This window comes from Hemiscyllium ocellatum, chromosome 4 (assembly GCF_020745735.1).
Source record: "Hemiscyllium ocellatum isolate sHemOce1 chromosome 4, sHemOce1.pat.X.cur, whole genome shotgun sequence".
Taxonomy (NCBI): domain Eukaryota; kingdom Metazoa; phylum Chordata; class Chondrichthyes; order Orectolobiformes; family Hemiscylliidae; genus Hemiscyllium; species Hemiscyllium ocellatum.
In genome coordinates this window covers 100,861,934-100,885,532 of record NC_083404.1, presented here as the reverse complement: position 1 = coordinate 100,885,532, position 23,599 = coordinate 100,861,934, and the positions used below count along the sequence as shown (strand labels likewise).

The following is a 23,599-nucleotide window of genomic DNA, read 5'->3' as shown; positions in this document are numbered from 1 at the left end:
CACTTTCTTATGTATTCTGGGATGTAGATTATCAGGACCTGGGGATTTATTGGCCTTTAATCTGATCAATTTCCCCACACCATTTCCCTTCAAATACTGACTTAAAGATATTTCTTGAAAGTCATGTGGTTTAAGCTAATTGGTTGGACTTTTTTATTCTGGAATCACATGCCTGGCACTATGGCTTTCTTTTTACATTAAGCATCCTATTTGCAGAATCAACTACATCACTGTCCATCTTGATGAGGAGTTCGATCATATTGTGGTCGCTCATCCCCAGCGGGCCTCACACAACTTGATTTCCAGTTATTCGTTTCTCATCACACAATACCCAGTCTAATCTGGCCTGCTCTAATAGACTGGTTCCTTAACATTTTCGTTTAGGAAACCATCCTGTATACAGGAGTTCCTCCTCTATGGTACTGTTATCAATTGCCCATTCAATTTCAATATTAAAGTCACACATAAATACAAGATGTTACTTTATTGCATGCATCTCTTATTTCCTATTTAATATCATCCCTAATACACCCTAGAGTTTTGGGGTCTATATATAATGCCCACTAAGATGTTTTGCCCTGAGTGTTTCTCAGCTCTTCCCATATAGCTACCACATTGTCAGAGCTAATGTACTTCCTCACTATTGCATAAGAAAAAAAAAAGAAAAAATATCAGTTAATCTTGCACTCTTCATGAACTTAAGATGTCCTAAAGTGTGTTATGGCCAATGAAAGATTTTTGAGGTGCAGTCACTGTTGTAATCAAAGAAACAAGGCATCAAATTTACATACAGCAAGCTCACATCAACAGCAACAAAATAAATGTCCAGATCTTCTACCTTAGATGTTAACTGAATGGTAAAAATAGCCAGGGTGCAAGGAATATTTCGTTGCTATTTTTTGAGTCATATTATGGGATATTTTACATTCATCCAGAGGGGAGAACAGGCATTGGTCTTATCCCAAAGAAAAGCATTTTCAGCAGTATAGTACTTGTTTAGTATTGCACAGAAATATATGCCTAGATGTGTTCATGTCATTGGAACATGGCTTGAACACATGTACTATTCGTTCAGGGAAAATTGCTTTGACTAAGTCTAAACAACACCAACAGCTGAACTGAGTGTGTCACTGAAGAAGGAACTTATTTTTTCTGGTTTTGCAATAACCATTCTACAGTACATGATTAAGTGACTCATTAATTGGACATTACACCATTTGCTTTATCACAAGCTTCTCAATGTAAATTCTCACCTTGGACATAATGCAGAACAGTTCATATAGAACTGGGCACCAGCTGGGTAGAATGCTGTAGAAGGTGGGAGAGCACGGGGACTGATGAACACAGGTTGCTGATAGAGAGCTGCAGATTCGGCCGAAATAATAGTTGCCGGTGTTGGAAATGTATTGTAGGTTGATGGTGACAAGCCTAAACAGGAAAACAGAGAGAAATCATAATATTTGCTCATGTGTTAAGAGCTGTAAAAGCCGTAAACTTCTAGATCACTTTGCCCATAATGCATATTAGCCACCTCGTGAATATCCAAGAAGAATTTTTTTTCTCTCTCCCATTGTGTAGAGTAAAAAGTGAGGTCTGCAGATGCTGGAGATCAGAACTGAAAATGTGTTGCTGGTTAAAGCACAGCAGGTCAGGCAGCATCCAAGGAACAGGAAATTCGACGTTTTGGGCCAGAGCCCTTCATCAGGAATTCCTGATGAAGGGCTCTGGCCCGAAACGTCGAATTTCCTGTTCCTTGGATGCTGCCTGACCTGCTGTGCTTTAACCAGCAACACATTTTCAGTTTTTCTCTCCCATGCCCCTTTTGAAGTCAATAGTTCACCAGCAGTAGGGTTTCTGGGGGGGCAAAGAAAACACTAGTACTTTGACCAAGTAACTAGACCTTTATGCAAGAGTCACATTCAATCCCTTCATGGCCTCAACATTCACCACCTCCATCATCACCTTTGACCTTACAAACCTCCAAGAGCTCAATGTTACTCCAGTTCTGGACTCTCAAAATTTCTCTTTTACTTTCATCCCAACGCTGGAAGAAAGGTTTATGGCCAACTAAGCCTAATCTCTGGAAATTCCACCTGAAACTCTTTGTTTTTCTTTCTTCTTTTCAAGAACATTCTTGAAAACCTATTAGTTTCACAAAGCTATCAGTCCCTGGCCCTAACATCCTTACTTGGCTCAGTATCAATAACATAACGGACAAATAAATGGATTCATGAACAAAAAAAAGCTTTCAGTGTTTTTAGATAACTTGGAAGTACTCAGATTAATAAAATTGAAATCCTATATTAACATTTTATATCATCTTTTGAAGGACATGTTTTGTCCTTAAAAAGGCTTTTTAATTATATTCTTAACACTTCTCTAATTGCTAACATATTTTCTGTACATCTTGAAAGTCTTAATTCAGATTTAACATTTAAAGCAAACATGGTCTGCTTCATGGTCACTACTGAGTGAGCAAATACAAACAGCTAAATTCAAAGGTCCATCAATTATTTTCCAGGATTTGGTGCCCAATCTAATGAAACTCAGGTAAGATGCATTCTTATCATTGTGCTACTTTGTAAAGCCAACACATTTCATTACTTGTCAAGCAGTCCTCATTTAGACCATATCAAAATTATGTAAAGCCCTCTGTGGATCATCAAGTCACTCACCATCACGCACAAACGGAATCATCAAATAGAATCAGTTCATAAATTTGTATAAAATTAAGACATAGAATTTAAATTATTTTCCTTCAAAATTTTGTTCTCTTCAGAGCCATATTTCTTTGATATATAGAGCCATACAGAGCCACAGACAGCTAATGACAGAAGATGAGTGTTTCGCAGTGAATATGAAGGTAATTGAGTAAATTGTATTTAGTGCATACTCTTATTAAATATATGCAGAAGCCTCTTTGGGAAAGGCCAAAATTTGAAGTTGTCAAAAGCTACTGCTGCCAATAAACAATGAGGGAATAAGCATGCTGGACAATTGGTTAGGATATCTATTGGTAATGAAAATGAAGATTAGATTGGATACTATTGGAGTAATTTCATGGTTAACAGTGGGTCTCTGAGACAATAAACTTTAACATTGTTCAGAATGCTAGATGTGATGACATGAAATAAAGTTAAACATTGTTATGAAGAAGTTTCGTAATTAATACAGCTTGGAGGATTTGAGATTTGGAGGATTGTAGAAATAGGAATTCATTTGAAACTTACTGGACATGCCTTAAGTGAATTCTTTAAAAGAGGTCTTTGAAAGTTCACTGTGAACATTAGAGGTTTATTTTAAACTACGTTTTCTAGAAATCATTTGACTGGTGATAATTGTTTCTTTGCTGAAGACCACTGCTGGACTGTATACTGACCGGCTTGGAGAGGTTCTTCTTTTAATTTGGGTCAGTTGGAGGAAACTTGCTATGAACAAACTAAGTTAGAAAGAAACCTGCTATAAACAAGTTGCCCATTTCTGAAAATAAACCCTCTATGTCAATTCAGGGAGAAAGCTATTTGTTCCTTTTAAAGAGTGATTGAGAGAACATGTGAAGATTGTACTCTCTGACCAAGCTGTGTCTGCAAGACTGTGTGAGATTTGTAGTTTAACCATACTTGCCAGAAAGGAGCAACTACTCTAGTACGTGATACATTTTATCCTTTTGCGCTCAACAATAAACCATTGGCCAAACAGATTTTTTTTTTGTTTTCTAAAAGCCTGTTTTTACTTCCTTTTTACCTGAAATGAGTGCATTTGTGTCTGAGTTTTGGAAATATTGATAGAAATAAGCACTGATGCTTATATGTTGCTGACTGTGTATATTGGCCAATTATGCATCTTTATTGGAGAAGATTTGGTTTGATAATAAAGATCAAGAAATATTAACAAATTTAATTCATAGAACTTTTTTGTTGACATAGATAAGGTATTTAAGTTTGTGACTATGTTACATATGATATATGAATCCAGAGCAGAGGTAGGCCATTTGGTTGTTCGATCCTCATTCAACATTCAATAAGATCATGAATAATCTGATTGTAACTTCAAATCTACATTCCTGCCTACCTGATAACTTTCAAACTCTTGCTTAACGAAAAATTATCTCTGCCTTAAAAATAATCAAGGACTCTGCTTCCACCACAGGAAAGAGTTCCATAGACTCATGACACTCAGGCAAAGTATAATCTCATTTCTGTTTTAAACATGCAATTTTACACTTTGATTCCTAGTTTTACATTGTCCCATATCAGGAAACATCCTTCCCACATCTACCCAATCAATATTTTTCAGAATTTTATACATTTCAATTGAGTCATCTCTTACTTTTCTAAGTGAATCTATCTATCCAGTGGATGCAAGCCGAGCTTGTGTAATCTTATATCATAAGACAACTAACCCATTCCTGGTATTAGTCTAGTAAACTATCTCTGAACTCCTTCCTTAAATAAGATGACCAATATTATGCATCTAAGTAATTTACAAAAACAGTAAACAGTTACAGTCCCAGCATCAATCCCTATGGCACGTTACTCATCGAATTGTGTCAATCTGAAAAGGCTCATTTACACCCACTCGGTGCAACCTGTTAGACAGTAAGCCATGCCAATAAGTTACCTTCACAGCATGAGGTTTTATTTTCTGCAATAAACTTTGATATGATACTTTATCAAATACCTTGTAGAAATCTAAATACAAATCCCCTTTTTCCAGAGAACTCCAATAGATTGGTCAATTTTAATTTCCCTTTCACAAAACTGTGGTGACTCTGCTGATTATCTTGAACTTATTCGTGTGTCTTTAATAACTCATAACACATTCCTTATGATAGACATTATGCTAATTGGTCTATAGTTTGCTGCTTTCTGTCTCCCTCCTTTTTGAATGAAAGAGTCAAATCCTTACCTTACAATCTCAATGGATCTTCCAAAATTAAGGAAGTTTTGGAAAATTAAAAGCAATGCATCAAGTATCTTACTATCTATTTATTTTAAGACTTTGGACCACATCTCTGATGATTGTGATTTCCTGAATTCCTTCTTATTTCCTTTTCCAATTTATTGCTGCTTCTAGAATGGTATCTGTATTCTCTCGTGAAGACAAATGCAAAATACCTGCCCAATCTTTCTGACATTTTCTAATTTGCCACTATCAATGCTCATATTTCACTTTTCATAGCACTAGTGTTCAATTTTTTAAAGCTTTTCACATCTTTAAATATTCATGGAAACTCTTACTATCCTTTTTTTCTATTTCTGGCTAGCTTTCACTCATGATCTAATTTTTCCATAATTAGGTTTGTGGTTTTATTTTATATTTTATCCAATCTTTGTACCTGTTACTTACCTTTGCACACTTGTATTACTTTTCATTCAGTCTCTATCTTTTACATTTCTAGTTAACCACGAATTGAGGAACTGGAATTTTTCTTACTCATCAGAATTCTTTATATTCTGAAATCTCCTTAAATTTCTGCCAATGCAATTCTATTGACCTATTCTTTAACCTAATTTCCCAGTTACGTTGGCCACTTTATTTTCATTTAATCTTCCTAATCTCGGATCCACTCCTGTCTTTTACAGACTGAGTGTAAAACTACATCAGGGTACCATCCCTATGAGATCATTAATTAATCCTATTTGATTGGACAATACCAGATCCAACTGCTCTCTGGTTGGCCTCAGAACATGCTGCTCTAAGAAACTATCCTGAAGACACTCTATGAACTCTTTAATAAGGCTATCTTTGCCCATCTAACTATTCTGATTGATACATGAACAAAAGTCTCCCATGTTTTTTATTGTGCCTTTCTGATAGGCTCTTAAAATTTCTTCCTTTTTACCTAGTGTACTGAGTGCTTGCTATCAAGGGGCCTGTTCACCACTCCCACAACTGATTTCTTATGCTTATCATTTCCCACTTCTATACAAACCATTTCCACACCTTGTTTTCTTGAACATAGGTCATCCCTCTCCATTGTGCTAACATTAACAGAGCAACCCTCGTCCATCTTTTCCTATTTTCCTGTCATTCCTAAATGTATGTTTCAAAGATTCGTGTCCCAATTAATGTCATCCTGCAGCAGTGTTTCTTTAATGGCGACCATATTGTATTGATCCTTTGCTATTTGCACTCTCACCAGCTCATCTAATCTGTCTGAGTGCAACCACTTGATGAAGGAGCGATGCTCCGAAAGCTAGTGTTTCCAAATTAGCTTGTTGAACTGTAACCTGTTGTGTGATTTATAACTTTGTCCACCCCAGTCCAACACCGGCCCCTCCACATTCTATCTGAATGTTTCAAATATCTTTCAAATATAGACATTTTAGTTTTATCCTTTTACTCCTTTTGTAAATTTTAGTCTTACTGTTGGATGACTCGGGTTCATACTCATTATTCAATCCTGTCCCAGTCTGTTTATAATTTCCCATACATTTTTCTTTGGCCTTTGGCCTTTCTTTGACACTACATTTTGATTTACCATATCTTCTCAAATGTAATCCTTACCCCATTGCTCTTTAAAATCTTTTCTACTTTGCTAATTATACTGCTGGCAAGTACACAAGCCCAGCACAGCTCAGGTTCACTGGTTTAAATCCCATTTGCCCCAGCAATAGTGCCAGTGACCGATGAACTGAAACCCACTTCTCCTAAGTCATCTTTCTGATTTGTCCTAAGGGATTTCACATGGCTCATGTAATAATGCAGAGATTATGCTCTAGACTCATGTACTTTGCTCCAGAGAATGTTGCCAATCCTCCTCACTATACTATCACCTAATACCTTCATATTCTTTCTTACTCCATACTCCTAAGTGATTCCCTGTACACTTGTATCCCTGAAGGCCCTTTGCCTGAATACTAACCAAATCAGTCAACCCAACCCTAAGGGTATGACTGCTTCTTGGCACAAATAATAATCCATTTTCCCCCTAGCTCTTGCATCACAGTGTCTAGCTCAGCCAAAATTGGAGCATGAGAAATTTTTTTTAGAAGTTACAAGCACTGGAATAGTGGGACTTCAGTGATGGTGCAATCGTCCAGGCATGGTCATAACAGGACAGAGATGACTACTTTAAATATGAAACATCGAGGGAAGGGGAAAACATTGCTACATTTGATTCACTGTGGCTAATGAAATCAGAGATACATTAGTATCATTTAAATGTTGATGTTATTTGAAGACATCTGCACATTTTATCAGAATACACCAATGTCTTTAAGATACATTTTCATAGAATTGTCACTGCGCAAAATTAGGAATTATGCCTGCATAATTCTTTGAACTATCAGTGAAACCTAGGCCATCCCTTGCTTTCCCTCAATTTCCATGTCCATTCCTACTCTCTCGTTCACAGTCCAATTCCAGCATGATATTACGATGTTTAAAACAATAATTCTCAAATATTTTAGATTGAAGGACACCATTTCAAACAGAAACTCCACCTCAACTCTATTAATGGAATTCATAACATGAAACCACTGTATTTGAATGCTATATTAATAAAACTTTTGGGAAAACAGATAGCATTTACTTACAAAGATCAGTGGAACTGTTGAACCTGATTTTTCTGTAAAGTCTATCTGTCCTCATCGAAAGTACATAGAGATAAGAGCATCTAGACAACACCAAGGGGGCAGGAGGAGAGCAGAGCACTGGGAAAGCACACCACATGGACTGCAGAATGCTAGATTCAGCACAAAAAGGAAACAGCAGGAGAACAGGCGGAGCAGATTATACCTTCACTGCAATTCACTTGCTGACGCTTGACTGGGGCAGCCTGAATGACTGCCCACTTGCATGATGTCAACTGCATCACAGGTCCTCTGAGGACTTCTGCAGAACCTAGTCTGAGAACTACTAGTTTAAAGAAATTATTGGCTTACTGATGACCAGAATAGGCTATAAATCAAAAAGAAAGGATTGCACTGGAGAGATTTTAAAACCTACTTTATTTTATTTTCTATGTGGAAAATATAATTTAATAATGGGAACTGTAATACCGTGCACAGGCCCTTGCATATATTAAATAATTTTCTTTTCAGAGGAAGAGAATAGCACACCATACATCCCAAATGAACTGATACTGAATAACAGATAGGAACTCAACTCAAGTTTTGCAAAATAACAATGAAGAAAGTAATGCAAGTAAAGAGTGACAAATCTCCAGAACCAGACGGTTTGCATCCTACAGTTTTAAAACATGTTAGGTGAGACAGAGCGGTTGCCCTGATTGTGAATCTTTCAAGCTCCCTTAATACAGGAAACCATTATTTGGCTTAGAAACTGTGCACGACATTTAAGGACAGTGAGAGGTTGAAACCAAGGTATCTTTCTTTTTCAGGTACACACTTTCACCACTGTGCGTTGATATTAGAGGTAGTCAATGTTTAAACTGTTAGATGCAGTGTCTGTCAAGCTTTCTTCTATATAGTTTTGGACTTATTCAGTGTTGTAGGAGCTGCAGTCACTCAGACAAGTGAAGACCGTTCCATCACTCGACTGATGAATGCCTTGCAGATGATAGACAAGTGTGCTCATGTAAAATGTCTAGCCTCTAACTTGCATTTATAGCCACAGTATTTATATGATTTGTCAAGTTCACTTTCTAGTCAATGATAACCACCAGGGTGTTGATGATGGGGGATTCAGGAATCCTAATGTTATTGAATATCATAAAGAGTAGAAAATAGGAATAGAAGAAGGCCCATCACATTGCCATTCAACACAATCAAGACTGATCCTTTATCACAATCCCATCCTCCTGCTTACTCACCTTATTCTTTGACACCTTTGGCCTCTAGAAATCTTTTTACATTTTAAAATATCCAGTGATTTTGCCTCAAACGCCTTCTATGATAGACAATTCTATAGGTTTACCATTCTGCAAATGCAGAAATTTTCCCTTATCTCTGCCAAAAATATCTACTGTGTAGCATGGTTAGCATTGCTGCCTCACAGCGCCAGAGACCCTGGTTCAATTCCCGACTCAGGTGACTGACCGTGTGGAGTTTGCACATTCTCCCCATGTCTGCGTGGGTTTCCTCCGGGTGCTCCGGTTTCCTCCCACTGTCCAAAGATGTGCAGGTCAGGTGAATTGGCCATGCTAAATTGCCTGTAGTGTTAGGTAAAGGCGTAAATGTAGGGGAATGGGTGGGTTGCACTTTGGCAGGTCGGTGTGGTCTTGTTGGGTCGAAGGGCCAGTTTTCACACTGTAAGTAATCTAATCATGAGATCATGATGTCCACCCATCCCTCAGCCAGGGCAAACATTAACCATATATCCGGTCTGTCCAGCCCCATGAGAAATTTGTACATTTCAATGAGATTTGGTCTCATTCACCTAAACTCCCATTCTTCCCTCATAACAAGCCTACCATCCCCGCAGTCAGCTTGGCAAACATTTGCTGCACCCCATCTATTGGCAGGTATTTTTTTTAAGTAAGGAGGCCAATACTAAACACAATGCGAAAAAGAGATCAGCCTATAATTTAAACAATTGAGTGTGCGAAGGCAACAAGGCAATATATTGAACAGTTTCAACAGCAGATTGGCCAAGAAAGGAAAGGAAGTGCACAATGTTATGGAGGTGGATGTTGGCAGGCTTCTTAATTGTAAGGTAATTACAGATTAATCATAACATTTTATTGAAGTCCAGTTCAAGTGAGGCAATACAGAGAGAGAAATGGAGTCAGCAGAAAGTATGGAGTAAAGGGTTAACTATACAAATTATACACATGTTTAGTAACTAGGTCACAGTGATGTCAGGTCATTGACTGGAGGCATGAATTAAGTTTGCTTGTCTATACTTACATGCATAGTTTATAGGCAATATTAACTGTTCGTGCTTGTATTGTGTTCATTCTTTCTATGAATTAATTGCTAGAAGCTCTTAATATTCCATTGTAAAGGCAATGAGTGCATGATCTGGCTTAAATGTTTAGCTGATGAAAGTAATAGGTCACCCAAATCTGGGTGCTAGAACAGATACAATGAAGGGATCGAAACAGTTGGTATCGAGGTAGATGATGACTCGATGTCTGGAGATTTAAGGGGACCAAAAAGAAGAACTTTGATCAGGAAGAGGGCCAAGAATACATTTTTTGAGGACTTCAAAAGGCAATGGCATGGGAGTAGAATGTCATTTCTCAAAATATTCCATTTAGATAGCAATAATAGAACAAAGTGATTGCACTTCACAAAACTGGAAAATGGAGTAAAGATATTTGGGGAAGCTGGTGTAACCAATGTGCCAAATGATGTAGAGAAATCAAGGATGACAAGAGACTTAATGCATTACAGTTCATCACAGAGAGTGACATCTGTCACTTTAGTTGGCGCAATTTCTGATGTCAGATTGTCAGAAACCTGATATAAAGGATTCAAATAAGTTAACAAAAATGTTATATTTCTATCTTTTTCCATTCGCTTAGTGGCTTCAATCTAGTTTAATTCTAACAATTTACGTTTACTATAGTGCCTTAATGGAATGTCTCAAGGCACTTCAGGGGGGGTATTATAAAACAAATCATAACAGTGGGCCACATAAGGATGCATTGTGTCAGATAACCAAATGTTTGGTCAAAGACAGGCATTTTAACAATTCTCTTAAAAAGAAGAAATCAAGATGAAGAGATGTAGGAAAATATTCCAGAACATGGGGGCCAATTAAAAATATGGCCATCGATAATGCAGCAATTTAAGTTGGACATGCACAACAGATTAGAATGATAGGAGCCCGGATCTTTATTGACTGGGAGGGTCAGGCCGTGGACCCATTTGCAAACAACAATGAGAATTCTAAAATCCAGATGTTGACTGTGAGCAAAAGTCAGCCAGCGAGACTACTTAGTGATTATGACATGGACAGCTGAGTTTTGAATGATTTCATGTTTACCAAGGATAGAATGTGGGAGATCAGCAGAATGGTTGCATGTCAAAGTAACAAAGGAGTGAATGACTGTTTCAACAGGACATAAGCTGAGATGGCAGGGCAAAGTCAGGCAATATTATAGAGGTGAAATGAGGCAGTCTTAATGATGGCACGACTGAAGTCAGAAGGTCATTTCAGGATTAAACATGCCACCCAATTTGTGAACAGACTGGCTTAAACTCAGATTGTTGCCAAGAAGAGGAACTGAGTTGATATCGAGTGGACGAGGTTTGAAGTGAGGATAGAAAACAATACTCACTGTCTTCCAAATATTTATTGGACAAAAATTCTGACAACCCAATATTAAATATTAGATAATCATTCTTGTAACTTAGCAACAGAGGATAAATTAAAAAGAAGTACTGTTGAGGAAGCCAGCTATTATCATGATTGACATAACAGCTAGCGCTCTTGGATAATGCTGACTAGGGGCATCATGTAAATGAAAAATAGGCATCAACATTGGCAAGCTAATTTGACTGGCAAAGAACAAGATGGTTCTGTAATACTTATGGATGAGTTTAATTGCTGAAATCACATACATGAGATTCCTTAACAGTCATAGAGTCATAAAGATGTACAGCACAGAAACAGACCCTGCGATCCATGCCAACCAGGTATCCGAAATTAATCTAGTCCCATTTGCCAGCATTTGGCCCATTTCCTTCTAAACCCTTTCCTATTCATCTAGATGCCATTTATATGTTGTAATTGTACCAGCCTCCACTACCTGCTATAGTAGCTCATTCCATACACACACCACTATCTGCATGAAAAAGTGCAGGTCCCTTTGAAATCTTACCCCAATCACTTAAACCCTATGCCCTCAAGTTTTGGACTCCCCTACCCGGTCCCACAGTGAGAAGTCTCTCTCACCCACACTTCCCAATTACACCTTGAAGTAAACACTTCCTTGCTATTTCACCGAACAGCTACGACACAACCTAACCCTCACTGCAATCATTACCTCAGAAGATTACCTTTGCTTCAAAAAGGAGAATTGCAAAAGCCCAGTCAGAAATAAAAGATGTACTGGTTATAGGTTTGCCATGGAATTAAAACATCAGTGTCTGTAAACATAGATTAAGACCAATTTGGAAGTTAACATTTAACTGTTACAAATGCCACCAAAGAATTTAAAAGTTTGAGTGATATGAAAAGTTTCATTCAAGTGGAACACCCATTTTGAGCAAGACTGCTGAATAAAATTTGAGGCAATTGTAGGAGAATTGTTTGTGACCAAAAGATTTGCAATACTGATTTTCCATTCACCATTAACTTCCGGCCGTAGAGTACGAGTGGCAATATATTTAGTGTTGTTATGTTTGTACTGTTGGCATGTTGATACTCTATTATATACAGTAGTTCCAATATGATACCCAGCACTGGAGAGTTCAGCCTGTCAAGCACTGTCACTTCATCTCTGGAAAGTATGTACTGGGAGGAGGAGGATAACATTAAGATCACTTGGTAGAGACCAGCTGCATTAGTATAAATCAGTTATCAAGTCAGCTAGGGATCTTTTGGTAAAATTTAACACCAGCACGTTAATTTTTTTTGTCAGAAAGCACTTGTTTATATTTAACACTGCATTATTTCTGTGTTTTTAATGTTTTTTTCATGGAAATAGTTGTTAACCTATTAAGATTATTCAATGAGTCATCATGATTTTTAATGATTGTATTTGAACTTAACAATATAACTGACCTGATTTGAATTGGCAAGAACAAAGTTAAATAAGGTACATGTTTTGTCAAATTCCATGGCTAGCCTATGTGAATAACATTTTCTCAAATTTAGCCAACCACAACCAAGGCAGAACAAACTAGTACAAGTCAGGCTACTGAAATTCAGAACATAGTACCAAATCTTCCGAATCAAAGAACCAGGAATGTAAAGAGTCATAAAGCTCCAGCACCTACCAGCAAGCAGCGTAGAGCACCATCAAAAGCTAAGCAAACTTACATGGTAACTTACATGGCGGTGGGGACAAGCCATTTCGATTTAAAATGCCACCCATTAACACAAAGTTCATTTCCTCAGCTGAACACTGGAATACTTCAACATATCTGTCCTTCATTGTTCTTTTGTGACGCTTCTGAGAAGTCAGGAATGCTCGATCTGATGATTTCATTTGGATAAAGGCATCACCTGAAGGACGGCCCTAAGAGGTAATTGTGCTCCTGTTAATAAGTCTGGCAAAGGTCTCCCTTCTCAGAAAGAAATCCCTGATCTAGTACAGCTTTATTAACACATGCTAGGAAAACCAAAGAAATTTAATAAACTCTGACCTATTTTAATATACTCTTTACTTGGAAGAAAATTAATTTTGATAGAAGTTGTTCTTTTGGGTAATTTGTCAGTCTGTATTTTCCATCTAGTATTTACTAATTGGGAGACATTTTCCATACAGTGGAATCTTACCTCCTTTAAAGATTTTCAGAAGTTGAGACCATAAGTGGGCCTGAACCCTGCTGATACTTATTTATCCATGTCTGTAGTCATACTGAAGGCAACCAATTCTCTGGTCTGTCCCTGGTTGACTCATCCATTTTTAGACAATTTGGGGACTTGCCAATTAGTCTTGCCTGCAGCTCAGCCAGAGGAACTGGAAGATGCTAAAGCAGGAAGAACACAAGGGTTCTTCAAACTAGAGGAAACCTGTAAAGAAAATTATTTACCAGTCCATCACGATGACCACTAAATTACTGAGGCTGTGTTGGCCCTTAGGCTGAGACAGAAAGGCTGACTCTAAAGACCTGCCAAGCGTCTTCCACAAATTGAGATATGTTTGCTGCTTACATAGTTGAAAATCACACAACACCAGGTTACATTCCAACAGGTTTATTTGGAAGCACTAGCTTTTGGAGCACTGCTCCTTCATAGGTGATTGTGGAGAATAAGATTGTAAGACACAGAACTTATAGCAAAAGTTTCCAGTGTGATGTAACTGAAACTATATATTGAAAAAGATCCGATTATTTGTTAAGTCTCTCATCTTTTAAAATGACCATGTTGGTATCAGTTCTTTCATATGATTTGGAGATGCTAGTATTGGACTGGGGTATACAAAATTAAAAATCTGGTGTTGTGTGATTTTTAACTTCTTTCATATGTAAATTGCAAAACTTTAACAAAAAATGTTACATTCTCAAGTGCACTTTAACAATTCCGCTTGAGAATTATCTGCCCAGATACAGTATTGAAGGTGTTAACTCCCTGTGAGACTGTCGGTGCCACAATGGTCAGACTAATTCTAATCTAAAAAACAGATTTTCAGAATCTCACATAGATTCATGCAGTTTTTGAGCAAAGTAAAATGTAATTCTGCGAGTACAAATTCACCCCACAAACCTTTACGTGTGTGTGTGTATAGTGCAATGGGGTCATCTGTAGTGTGACATGAACCCAAGGTTGAGGCTATTCCCATGGGTACTGAACTTGGCTACGAGCCTCTGCTTGGCCACTTTTCATTGTTGCCTGTCCCAAAGTCCGCCTTGGACTCAGCCAATATTGTCTATCTCATACGCTGCAGGCAAGGATGCCCTGAGGCATGGTACGTTGGCGAGGCTAAAGAGGCTACGGCAATGGATGAATGGACACTGCAGAACAGTCAACAGACAGGAGTGTTCCCTCACAGTTGGCGAACACTTCAGCGGTCCAGAACATTTCGACCTCAAACCTTTGGGTGACCGTCCTCCAAGGTGGACTTCGGGACAGGCAACAATGAAAAGTGGGCAAAAGTGAGGACTGCAAATGCTGGAAGCCAGAGTTTAGATTAGAGTTGTGCTGGAAAAGCAACAGCAGGTCAGAAGCAGGAAAATCGACGTTTCGGGCAAAAGCCTTTCATCAGGAAAAAGTGGGCGAGCAGAGGATGATCGCCAAGTTTGATACCCATGGGAATGGCCTCAACTGGCCTCATGTCACATTACAGGTGACTCCATTCCACTATGCACACACACATAGATAGATGGACACAGCCAGACAGACACATACACACTCTCATACAAACTCTCTCTCATACACACACATATGTTCCCACACACACCCTCTCACAGACTTAAACCCCTTTACACTCACACTCACACACATACACACACCGTCTCACAGACACTCATAACCTCCCTCACTATCTCCCCCACCACCTCCCCCCTCCAACACAAACACACACATGCACACATACATATAAAAGTTTGTGGGGCGAATCAGTACTTGCAAAATTACATTTTACTTTGCTCAAAAACTGCGTATATCCATGTAAGATTCTGGAAATCCATGTTTTAGATTAGAATCAGTCTGACCATTGTGGCACAGACAGCCTCACAGGGAGTTAACACCTTCAATACCTTATCTGAGCTGACATGACATCAATTGTTAAAGTGAACTTGAGAATGTAACTTTTAAAAAAAAGTTTTGTGATTTACATATGACAGAACTGATACCAACATGGTCATTCTAAAAGTTGACAGACTCAACCAACAATCGGGTCTTTTTCAATATATAATTTCAGTTACCATCACACTGGAACCTATTGCTTTAAGTTCTGTGTCTTGCAATCTTATTCTCCACAATCACCTGATGAAGGAGCAGTGCTCCAAATGCTAGAACTTCCAAATAAACCTGTTGGACTATAACGTGATTTTGTGTGATTTTGTACACTCCAGTCCAACACAGCTGTCTCCAAATCATGTTTACTGCATGACATTTTCAAGCAATTAGTACTTTTCATAACTGAATAAGCCAGACAAAATCTATCTAGATAAAGAACATTAGATCACAATTGCAGAAGTAATCCTATTTTATCACTCACTAATGTTGAATGAGTGTACCTCCTGACATATATCGCATTTAACACACCTCTACTAACATCCTAAAATTAAAGTTCGTGAGAAGATTTGTAGCTCGGGTGCTCGTTGTTGTGGTTCTGTTCGCCGAGCTGGGAATTTGTGTTGCAGACACTTCGTCTACTGTCTAGGTGACATCCTCAGTGCTTGGGAGCCTCCTCTGAAGCGCTTCTGTGTTGTTTCCTCCGGCATCTATAGTGGTTTGTCTCTGCCGCCTCCAGTTATCCGTTCCAGCTGTCCGTTGCAGTGGCCGGTATATTGGGTCCAGGTCGATGTGTTTGTTGATAGAATCTGTGGATGAGTGCCATGCCTCTAGGAATTCCCTGGCTGTTCTCTGTTTGGCTTGTCCTATAATAGTAGTGTTGTCCCAGTCGAACTCATGTTGCTTGTCATCTGTGCGTGTGGCTACTAAGGATAGCTGGTCATGTCGTTTCGTGGCTAGTTGGTGTTCGTAGATATGGATCATTAGCTGTCTTCCTGTTTGTTCTATGTAGTGTTTTGTCCAGTCCTTGCATGGGATTTTGTATACTAGGTTGGTTTTTCTCATGCTGGGTATCGGGTCCTTTGTCCTGGTGTGTTGTTGTCTGAGAGTGGCTGTTGGTTTGTGAGCTGTTATGGGTCCTAGTGGTGGTAGTAGTCTGGCTGTCAGTTCAGAAATGTTCTTGATGTATGGGAGTGTGGCCAGTCCTTTGGGTTGTGGCATGTCCTCATTCCGTTGTCTTTCCCTTAGGCATCTGTTGATGAAATTGCGGAGGTATCTGTTTTTGGCGAATACATTGTAGAGGTGTTCTTCTTCCTCTTTTTGCAGTTCAGGTGTACTGCAGGTATACAGGAAAGCCACACACACAGACCAAGTCCTGAACTACGAAAGCAACCACCCCAACACACACAAAAGTTGCATCAAGACACTGTTCAAAAGGGCCACAACACACTGCAGCACACCAGAACTGCAAAAAGAGGAAGAAGAACACCTCTACAATGTATTTGCCAAAAACGGATACCCCCACAATTTCATCAACAGATGTCTAAGGGAAAGACAACAGAATGAGGACATGCCACACCCCAAAGCACTAGCCACGTTACCACACATCAAGAACATTTCTGAACTGACAGCTAAACTACTACCACCATGAGGACTCATAACAGCACACAAACCAACAGCCACTCTCAGACAACAACTCACCAGGACAAAGGACCCAAAACCCAGCATGAGAAAAACCAACCTAGTATACAAAATCCCATGCAAGGACTGGACAAAACACTACATAGAACAAAGAAGAAGACAGCTAACGATCCGTACCCATGAACACCAACTAGCCACGAGCCACACACACAGATGACAAGCAACATGAGTTCGACACTACTGTTATAGGACAAACCAAACAGAGAACAGCCAGAGAATTCCTAGAGGCATGGCACTTATCACAGATTCTATCAACAAACACATCGACCTGGATCCAATATACCAGCCACTGCAGCGGACAGCTGGAACGGACAACCGGAAGCGGCAGAGACAAACCACTGTAAACGCCGGAGGAAACAACACAGAAGCGCTTCACAGGAGGCTCTAACCACTGAGGATGTCACCTAGACAGGGGTCAAAGCATCTGCAACACAAATTCCCAGCTCAGCGAACAGAATCACAACATCCTAAAATTAATGCGAGATTCTCAATAAAATTTTATTTACTTTCTTACCTGCTGATTTAACACCATGTGCACTCCATGAGGTCGTATATCAGAAGTAAATTCACCTAGGAACTGTAGAATGTCCTCAATAGTAGCAGCGTAAGGTAAGCCTCGCAAACGAATACAGTCACGCAGATTAGTAGATGGCACAAATGGTTGGGGTATCATAGGAATAATAGGAGCAGGAGCTATGGGTATGAGAGGAGTGGATGTATATCTGTTAAGAACCTGTAGAAAATTTAAACATAAAAAAGGATATTAAGTTTCTAAAGCAAATATATTCCCTAACCTAAAGAAAATTCCCTTAAATTTCAAATTTCTGAAACTGGTAAAACTAGTTCAATAACTACTTATTGAGTTAGGTTTTGCTGTTCAAATTAAAGTATTAAAAATCTGCACAAAGAGAACTACAATATATGCATGTATGAATTGTCTTGATGAAGTAAAGTGACTCTATGTACTTAGTTTTGAAATTTGAACTATAACGAATGGGCCACTGGGATAGCTAGTCTATTCTAAATCTCCTGACATGATCAGCATGTCCTTCTACTTCATTCATCCTCATGAGCTAATCAAGCTGCTCCTTGAATGCATATATCCTATTCATAGAGTTATAGAGATGTACAGCATGGAAACAGACCCTTCGGTCCAATCTGTTCACGCCGATCAGATATCCTAACCCAATCTAGCCCCACCCCCTTGCCTGTTCAGCCTCTCCCTATAGCTCAAATCCTCCAACCCTGGCAACATCCTTGTAAATCTTTTCTGAACCATTTCAAGTTTCACAACATCTTTCCGATAAAAAGGAGACCAGAATTGCACGCAATATTCCAACAGTGGCCTAACCAATGTCCTGTACAGCCACAACATGATCTCCCAACTCCTGTACTCAATACTCTGACCAATAAAGGAAAGCATACCAAATGCCTCACTTCAGCTACTTTGTATTGAGTGTCTGCTATTTAAAGGGGCAGGAGCTCTCACCAGGCAATAAATTTCTGCTTGACTGAGGGCAAGGACATGGAATGGGCGGGTGACTACTGACAACAGTAGTCGTGGGCGGCACGGTGGCACAGTAGTTAGTACCGGGTTCAATTCCCGACTCAGGCGACAGACTGTGTGGAGTTTGCACATTTTCCCTGTGTCTGTGTGGGTTTCCTCCGGGTGCTCCGGTTTCCTCCCACAGTCCAAAAATGTGCAGGTTAGGTGAATTGGCCATGCTAAATTGCCCGTAGTGTTAGGGGAAGGGGTAAAGGTAGGGGGATGGGTGGGTTGCGCTTTGGCGGGTCGGTGTGGTCTTGTTGGGCCGAAGGGCCTGTTTCCACACTGTAAGTAATCTAATCTAATCTAACAAAGGGGTGGCATAGTAGTTCAGTGGTTATTACTGTTGCCTGATAGCCTGAAGGACCCAGGTTCAATACTACTTTCTGGTGACTGTCAGTGTGGAGTTGGCATATTCTCCCCATGTCTGCGTAGGTTTGCTCTGGTTTCCTCCCACAGTTCAAAGATGTACAGGCTAGGTGAATTGGCCATGGTAAATTGCACATAGTGTGCAGGGGTGTGCAAGCTATGTGGATTAACCATGAGCAATGCAGAATTATAGGGTAGGGGATGCTCTTTGGAAGATCAATGGCCTGCCCCCACACTGTAGGGATTCTATTCTAACTCTTCCCTTTTCCTTGGGCTGCTCATCAATTCTGGGGCTGCAGGAATTGCAGTATGGACAGCGGTCACTATTGCTTGCATGATGCTACTATTTACTGAAAGCTGGTTGTCTCTAATAGGCTGACAGCTTTTTGGGAAGTGGGACATGGTATACTGGAATCTTCCATTGGGAAGAAGGCCTGCCAATGCCCTCAGAAGTACCTAGTAGGCAGGAGGTCCGTGGGCATTCCATCTAAATGAACAAAGGTGTCTTGGCCTTTTAAGACTGTACGTGAGCCAAATTAAAGGATTCCACCTATTGGTTCAGTTGTGATAGGGCATAGGTTGGATACCATAGGGGTCTGTTGGCATGGAGGGACATTCGTTGGATGGATGGGGAAACATAGCTGTTCTTGACTCAGCTGAAGGATTCAGCTCTTTATTTCTCCTTACAACTTCTGGATTTCCCAAGGCATTAAAACAAAACAGCTCTTACAAATATGAGGCACACTCTTTAATGTTTCAGGTCACCTCGTGAAATTAAATGGGACACCCACACATCTCATCCATTAAAATCAGATGTGCAATGCCCATTTCAAAAAACATTAAACTACTAGTCCGGCAGCATGGTAACTCAGTGATTAGCACTGCTGTCTCACAGCACCAGGAACCCGGATTCAATTCCAGCCTTGGGTGACTGTCTGTGTGGAGTTTGCACGTTCTCCCTATGTCTGTGTGAGTTTCCTGTTGGTGCTGCAGTTTCCTCTCAGAATCCAAAGATGTGCAGATTAGGTGGATTGGCCATATTAAATTGCCCATTGTGACCAGGGATGAGCAGGTTAGGTGCATAAGCCATGGGAAATGCAGGGTTACAGTGATGGGGAGGTCTTCAGAGAATTAGTGTGGAACCCAATGAGCCGAATGGTCTGCTTCCATACCGTCAGGATTTTATGACTAACCAACCAGAGATGTAACAAAACTAAGTCATTGCACAGGATGTTTATCCATTGCTGTTAAATTATTACCAAATCCACTGGCAAGATCGATGGAGAATATTTTAATTAACATCACATTGTGTTACAGTGCAATCTGTTGTTATCAGTCAGCAGCATTTGAATTACCACTGTAAAAAACTAAAGTAACAATTAACTGGTTGAAATGGTGTCTAAATGACTATGAATTCTTGATTATAGAATACACTATAACTATTTTGCAATAAATATTTTGTCATATCATTACAGCAGGAAGGAGGACTGCTGCAATAACTACTTTATGTCATGGTACTGCCAATATACAGCAGTGTTCCTTTGGATCTACATTTTCCACTATGTTAATTGTATCCTTATTGGAAGAATAGGGAAGTAGGTAATGTCGCTAGACGTGCTTAACATGCTTCTGGTATTTATTCACGACATAGCAATAATGCATTGTACTCCTGAAGATTCAGAGATTTTTTTTGTAACACTGGCAAGCAGATTTTTGTTATTCATATAGCTGGCGAAGCAATAATGGGTTGGTATTGAGGTTAACAATCCATCCAAACCATTCATAATAAAGCACTATTGAGAAATCCATTACTAAATGCCTCTGCCTTATTATGCTTTACTGAAAACTCAGTGCCAACTAGAGTGGGTTTTAAAATTAGATTCTCTTTTTTTTAATGGACAGAGACAGAGACAGGTTTATATTTTTGGTTTCTAACCAACATATTCTCCTTTCTGTTCTTCGTGCTTTTGTAAAATTCCATGGGTAATATCAGTTATCTGGTACATTGAATAAATGGCCATTCTGCATATATAAAGTTTGGATCGTTAGACCAAGAAATTGAAGCTGATATATCCACCTTACTATGTAGTTTGTCCATTGCCTATGCAGATCAGGGAGCCCAACTCCTATGTAAGACCCATTTCTGACATGTGTTGATGCCTGATCATGGTGTGGGTAGTCTTCTCAGGGAGAGTATCCAAATATAAGTGAAAAGGCATTAAACTGTAGGTTTTCCCAATTGTATCATTTACTGTTACTCAGTTAATTTTAAGTGGGTTAGTGCTGCAAACTCAGCTAGAGTACAGCACAATACCTCTTAACTATGGAGTTGGCCTAATGGATCTCAACTTTGCCAAATATTCACTGCACTACATACCATTCAGGAAACCACATATGGAGTCAGAGAGATGTACAGCACTGAAACAGATCCTTCGGTCCAACTTGTTCACGCCGTCAAGATATTCCAACCTAATCTAGTCCCACTTGCCAGCACCCAGCCCATATCCCTCCAAACCGTTCCTATTCATATATCCATCCAGATGCCTTTTAAATGTTGCAACTGTTCCAGCCTCCACCATTTCCTCTGGCAGCTCAATGCACACACACACAACTCTCTACGTGAAAAAGTTTCCTCTTAGGTTTCTTCTATATCTTTCCCCTTTCACCCTAAACCTATGCCCTCTAGTTCTGCAATCCCCCACCCCAGGGAAAAGACCTTGTCTAATTATCCTATCCATGCCCTTCATGATTTTATAAACCTCCACAAAGTCACACCTCACCCACCGACACTGCAGGGAAGACGGCCACAGCCTATTCAGCCTCTCCCAATAGCTCAAATCCCACCAACCCTGGCAACGTTCTTGTAAATCTTTTCTGAACTCTTTCACGTTTGATAACATCCTTCCGATATGAAGGAGAACAGAATTGTAGTCAATATTCCAACTGTTGCCTAACCAACATCCTGTACAGCCGCAACATGACCTCCTGACTCCTATACTGAACATCTGACCAATAAAGGAAAGCATACCAAATGCCTTCTTCACTATCTTATCTACCCGTGACTCTACTTTCAGGGAGCTATGAAACTGCACTCAAAGGTCTCTGTGTTCAGCAACACTCCCTAGGATCTTACCAATAAGGGTGTAAGCCCTGCTAAGATTTGCTTTCCCAAAATGCAACACCTCGCATTTATCTAAATTAAACTCCATCTGCCACTCCTCAGCCCATTCGTTCATCTCATCAAGATCCCATTGTAACCTGAGGTAACCCTCTTCGCTGTCCACTACACCTCCTATTTTGGTGTCACCTGCAAACTTACTAACTATACCTCTTATGTTCACATTTATATAAATGACAAAAAGTAGTGGACCCAGCACCAATCCTTGTGGCATTCCACTGGTCACAGGCCTCCAGTCTGAAAAACACAACCCTCCTGCGACCACCATCTGTCCTCTACCTTCGAACCAGCTCTGTACCCAGACGCTGGTTCTCCTGTATTCCATGAGATCTAATCTAGCTAACCAATCTCCCATGGGAACCTTGTCGAATGCCTGAATGAAGTCCACATAGATCACGTCCACCGCTCTGCCCTCATCAAACCTGTTTGTTACTTTTTCAAAAAACACAATCAAGTTCATGAGACATGATTTCCCACACACAAAGCCATGTTGACTATTTGCATTGTTGGATCTAGGTATGACCATTTGCAAAAATATATACAAACAGTATGATGATTTTCTCTTTTGTGCCATCAGGAATGCTGAAATAGAACATGAACAAGCAAATGAATACAAAGAAATAGCAAAAAAGAGCATGCAACTACACAAGGTTTCCTGCTGCACTTCACTGTGGTACTTCAAATAACAGGAAAGCCATGAGTAGGTCTGAAATTCAACACATAACCTTTGTTGATGGAGTTTATTAAAAGTGACTCACTACTTCAAAGACAATAATTAGTAATGAAAAAGAGAAAGCTTGAAAAAGGTGCTGTTTGGATATTTTCAATTCTTCATTCCATGATTTGAATTAAGTAACATGACCATCAAAAGTATGACATGACTAACCTGTTGAACTTCAGCTGCTGTACTCCTGAACAGTTCAATGTACCGCTTGCCCAACATATCCTTGTGTTTCTTGAGGGCATTTTGGGCATACCCCTCACAGGCAAACAACACAAAAGCATCACCCGTTGGTCTCTCATCAGGATACTTGACGAAAAGGATTCCCTCTTTTCCACCTGTTACTGGGCAGTTTGATCCAAAAAATGTCAAGACATCTTCTGCTGTGGCTGTGAATGGAAGGCCACGCATACGAATAATAACCTGATTCTCTTTCGATAAGAACTGTGCAACTTCATTCGAGGTACCTAGAAAAATACGAAGTGACTTAAGTAAGTGGCTGATAGAAAAAAGAAGACAATAGACATGCATCCACATAAAACATATCACAGAAGGTCTAATTACAAGTTACCAGAACAGCAGAATTTAGCCAAACCGATGATTTGAATCATAGGTTCTGAAGCAAATATTTGGGGCATTTTTCGTGCTTTCTGCATGCATAGCATTTTCAAGTTTGAAATCTTCTACTTCGAATTTAATCTGGGACAACAGATCAGTGATTGGTTGCCAGTCACAACACAGCCTCCATGTGCACAAGTAAAGGCAAATACAGGAAGGCAATTGTATTGGAGATGAAATGGTTATTTTGCTATTTAGATGAGAT

General features: G+C 39.6%; 1 protein-coding gene across 5 annotated transcripts in view; it reads right to left on the bottom strand.

Annotated features, from left to right (window-relative positions):
- The window catches only part of esrp1 (epithelial splicing regulatory protein 1), a 153,289-nt gene that overhangs the window by 102,756 nt on the left and 26,934 nt on the right, over window positions 1–23,599 (bottom strand). For 4 of the 5 annotated variants that reach the window (XM_060823680.1, XM_060823675.1, XM_060823679.1 and 1 more), the window contains 4 exons: window positions 22,942–23,243; window positions 17,477–17,695; window positions 12,901–13,099; window positions 1,254–1,428 (listed from right to left, as the gene is read on the bottom strand). In XM_060823680.1, the coding sequence (XP_060679663.1) occupies window positions 1,254–1,428; window positions 12,901–13,099; window positions 17,477–17,695; window positions 22,942–23,243 (895 nt within the window). The remainder of the gene's footprint in view (window positions 1–1,253; window positions 1,429–12,900; window positions 13,100–17,476; window positions 17,696–22,941; window positions 23,244–23,599) is intronic. The other variant, XM_060823677.1, reaches the window with a different exon arrangement.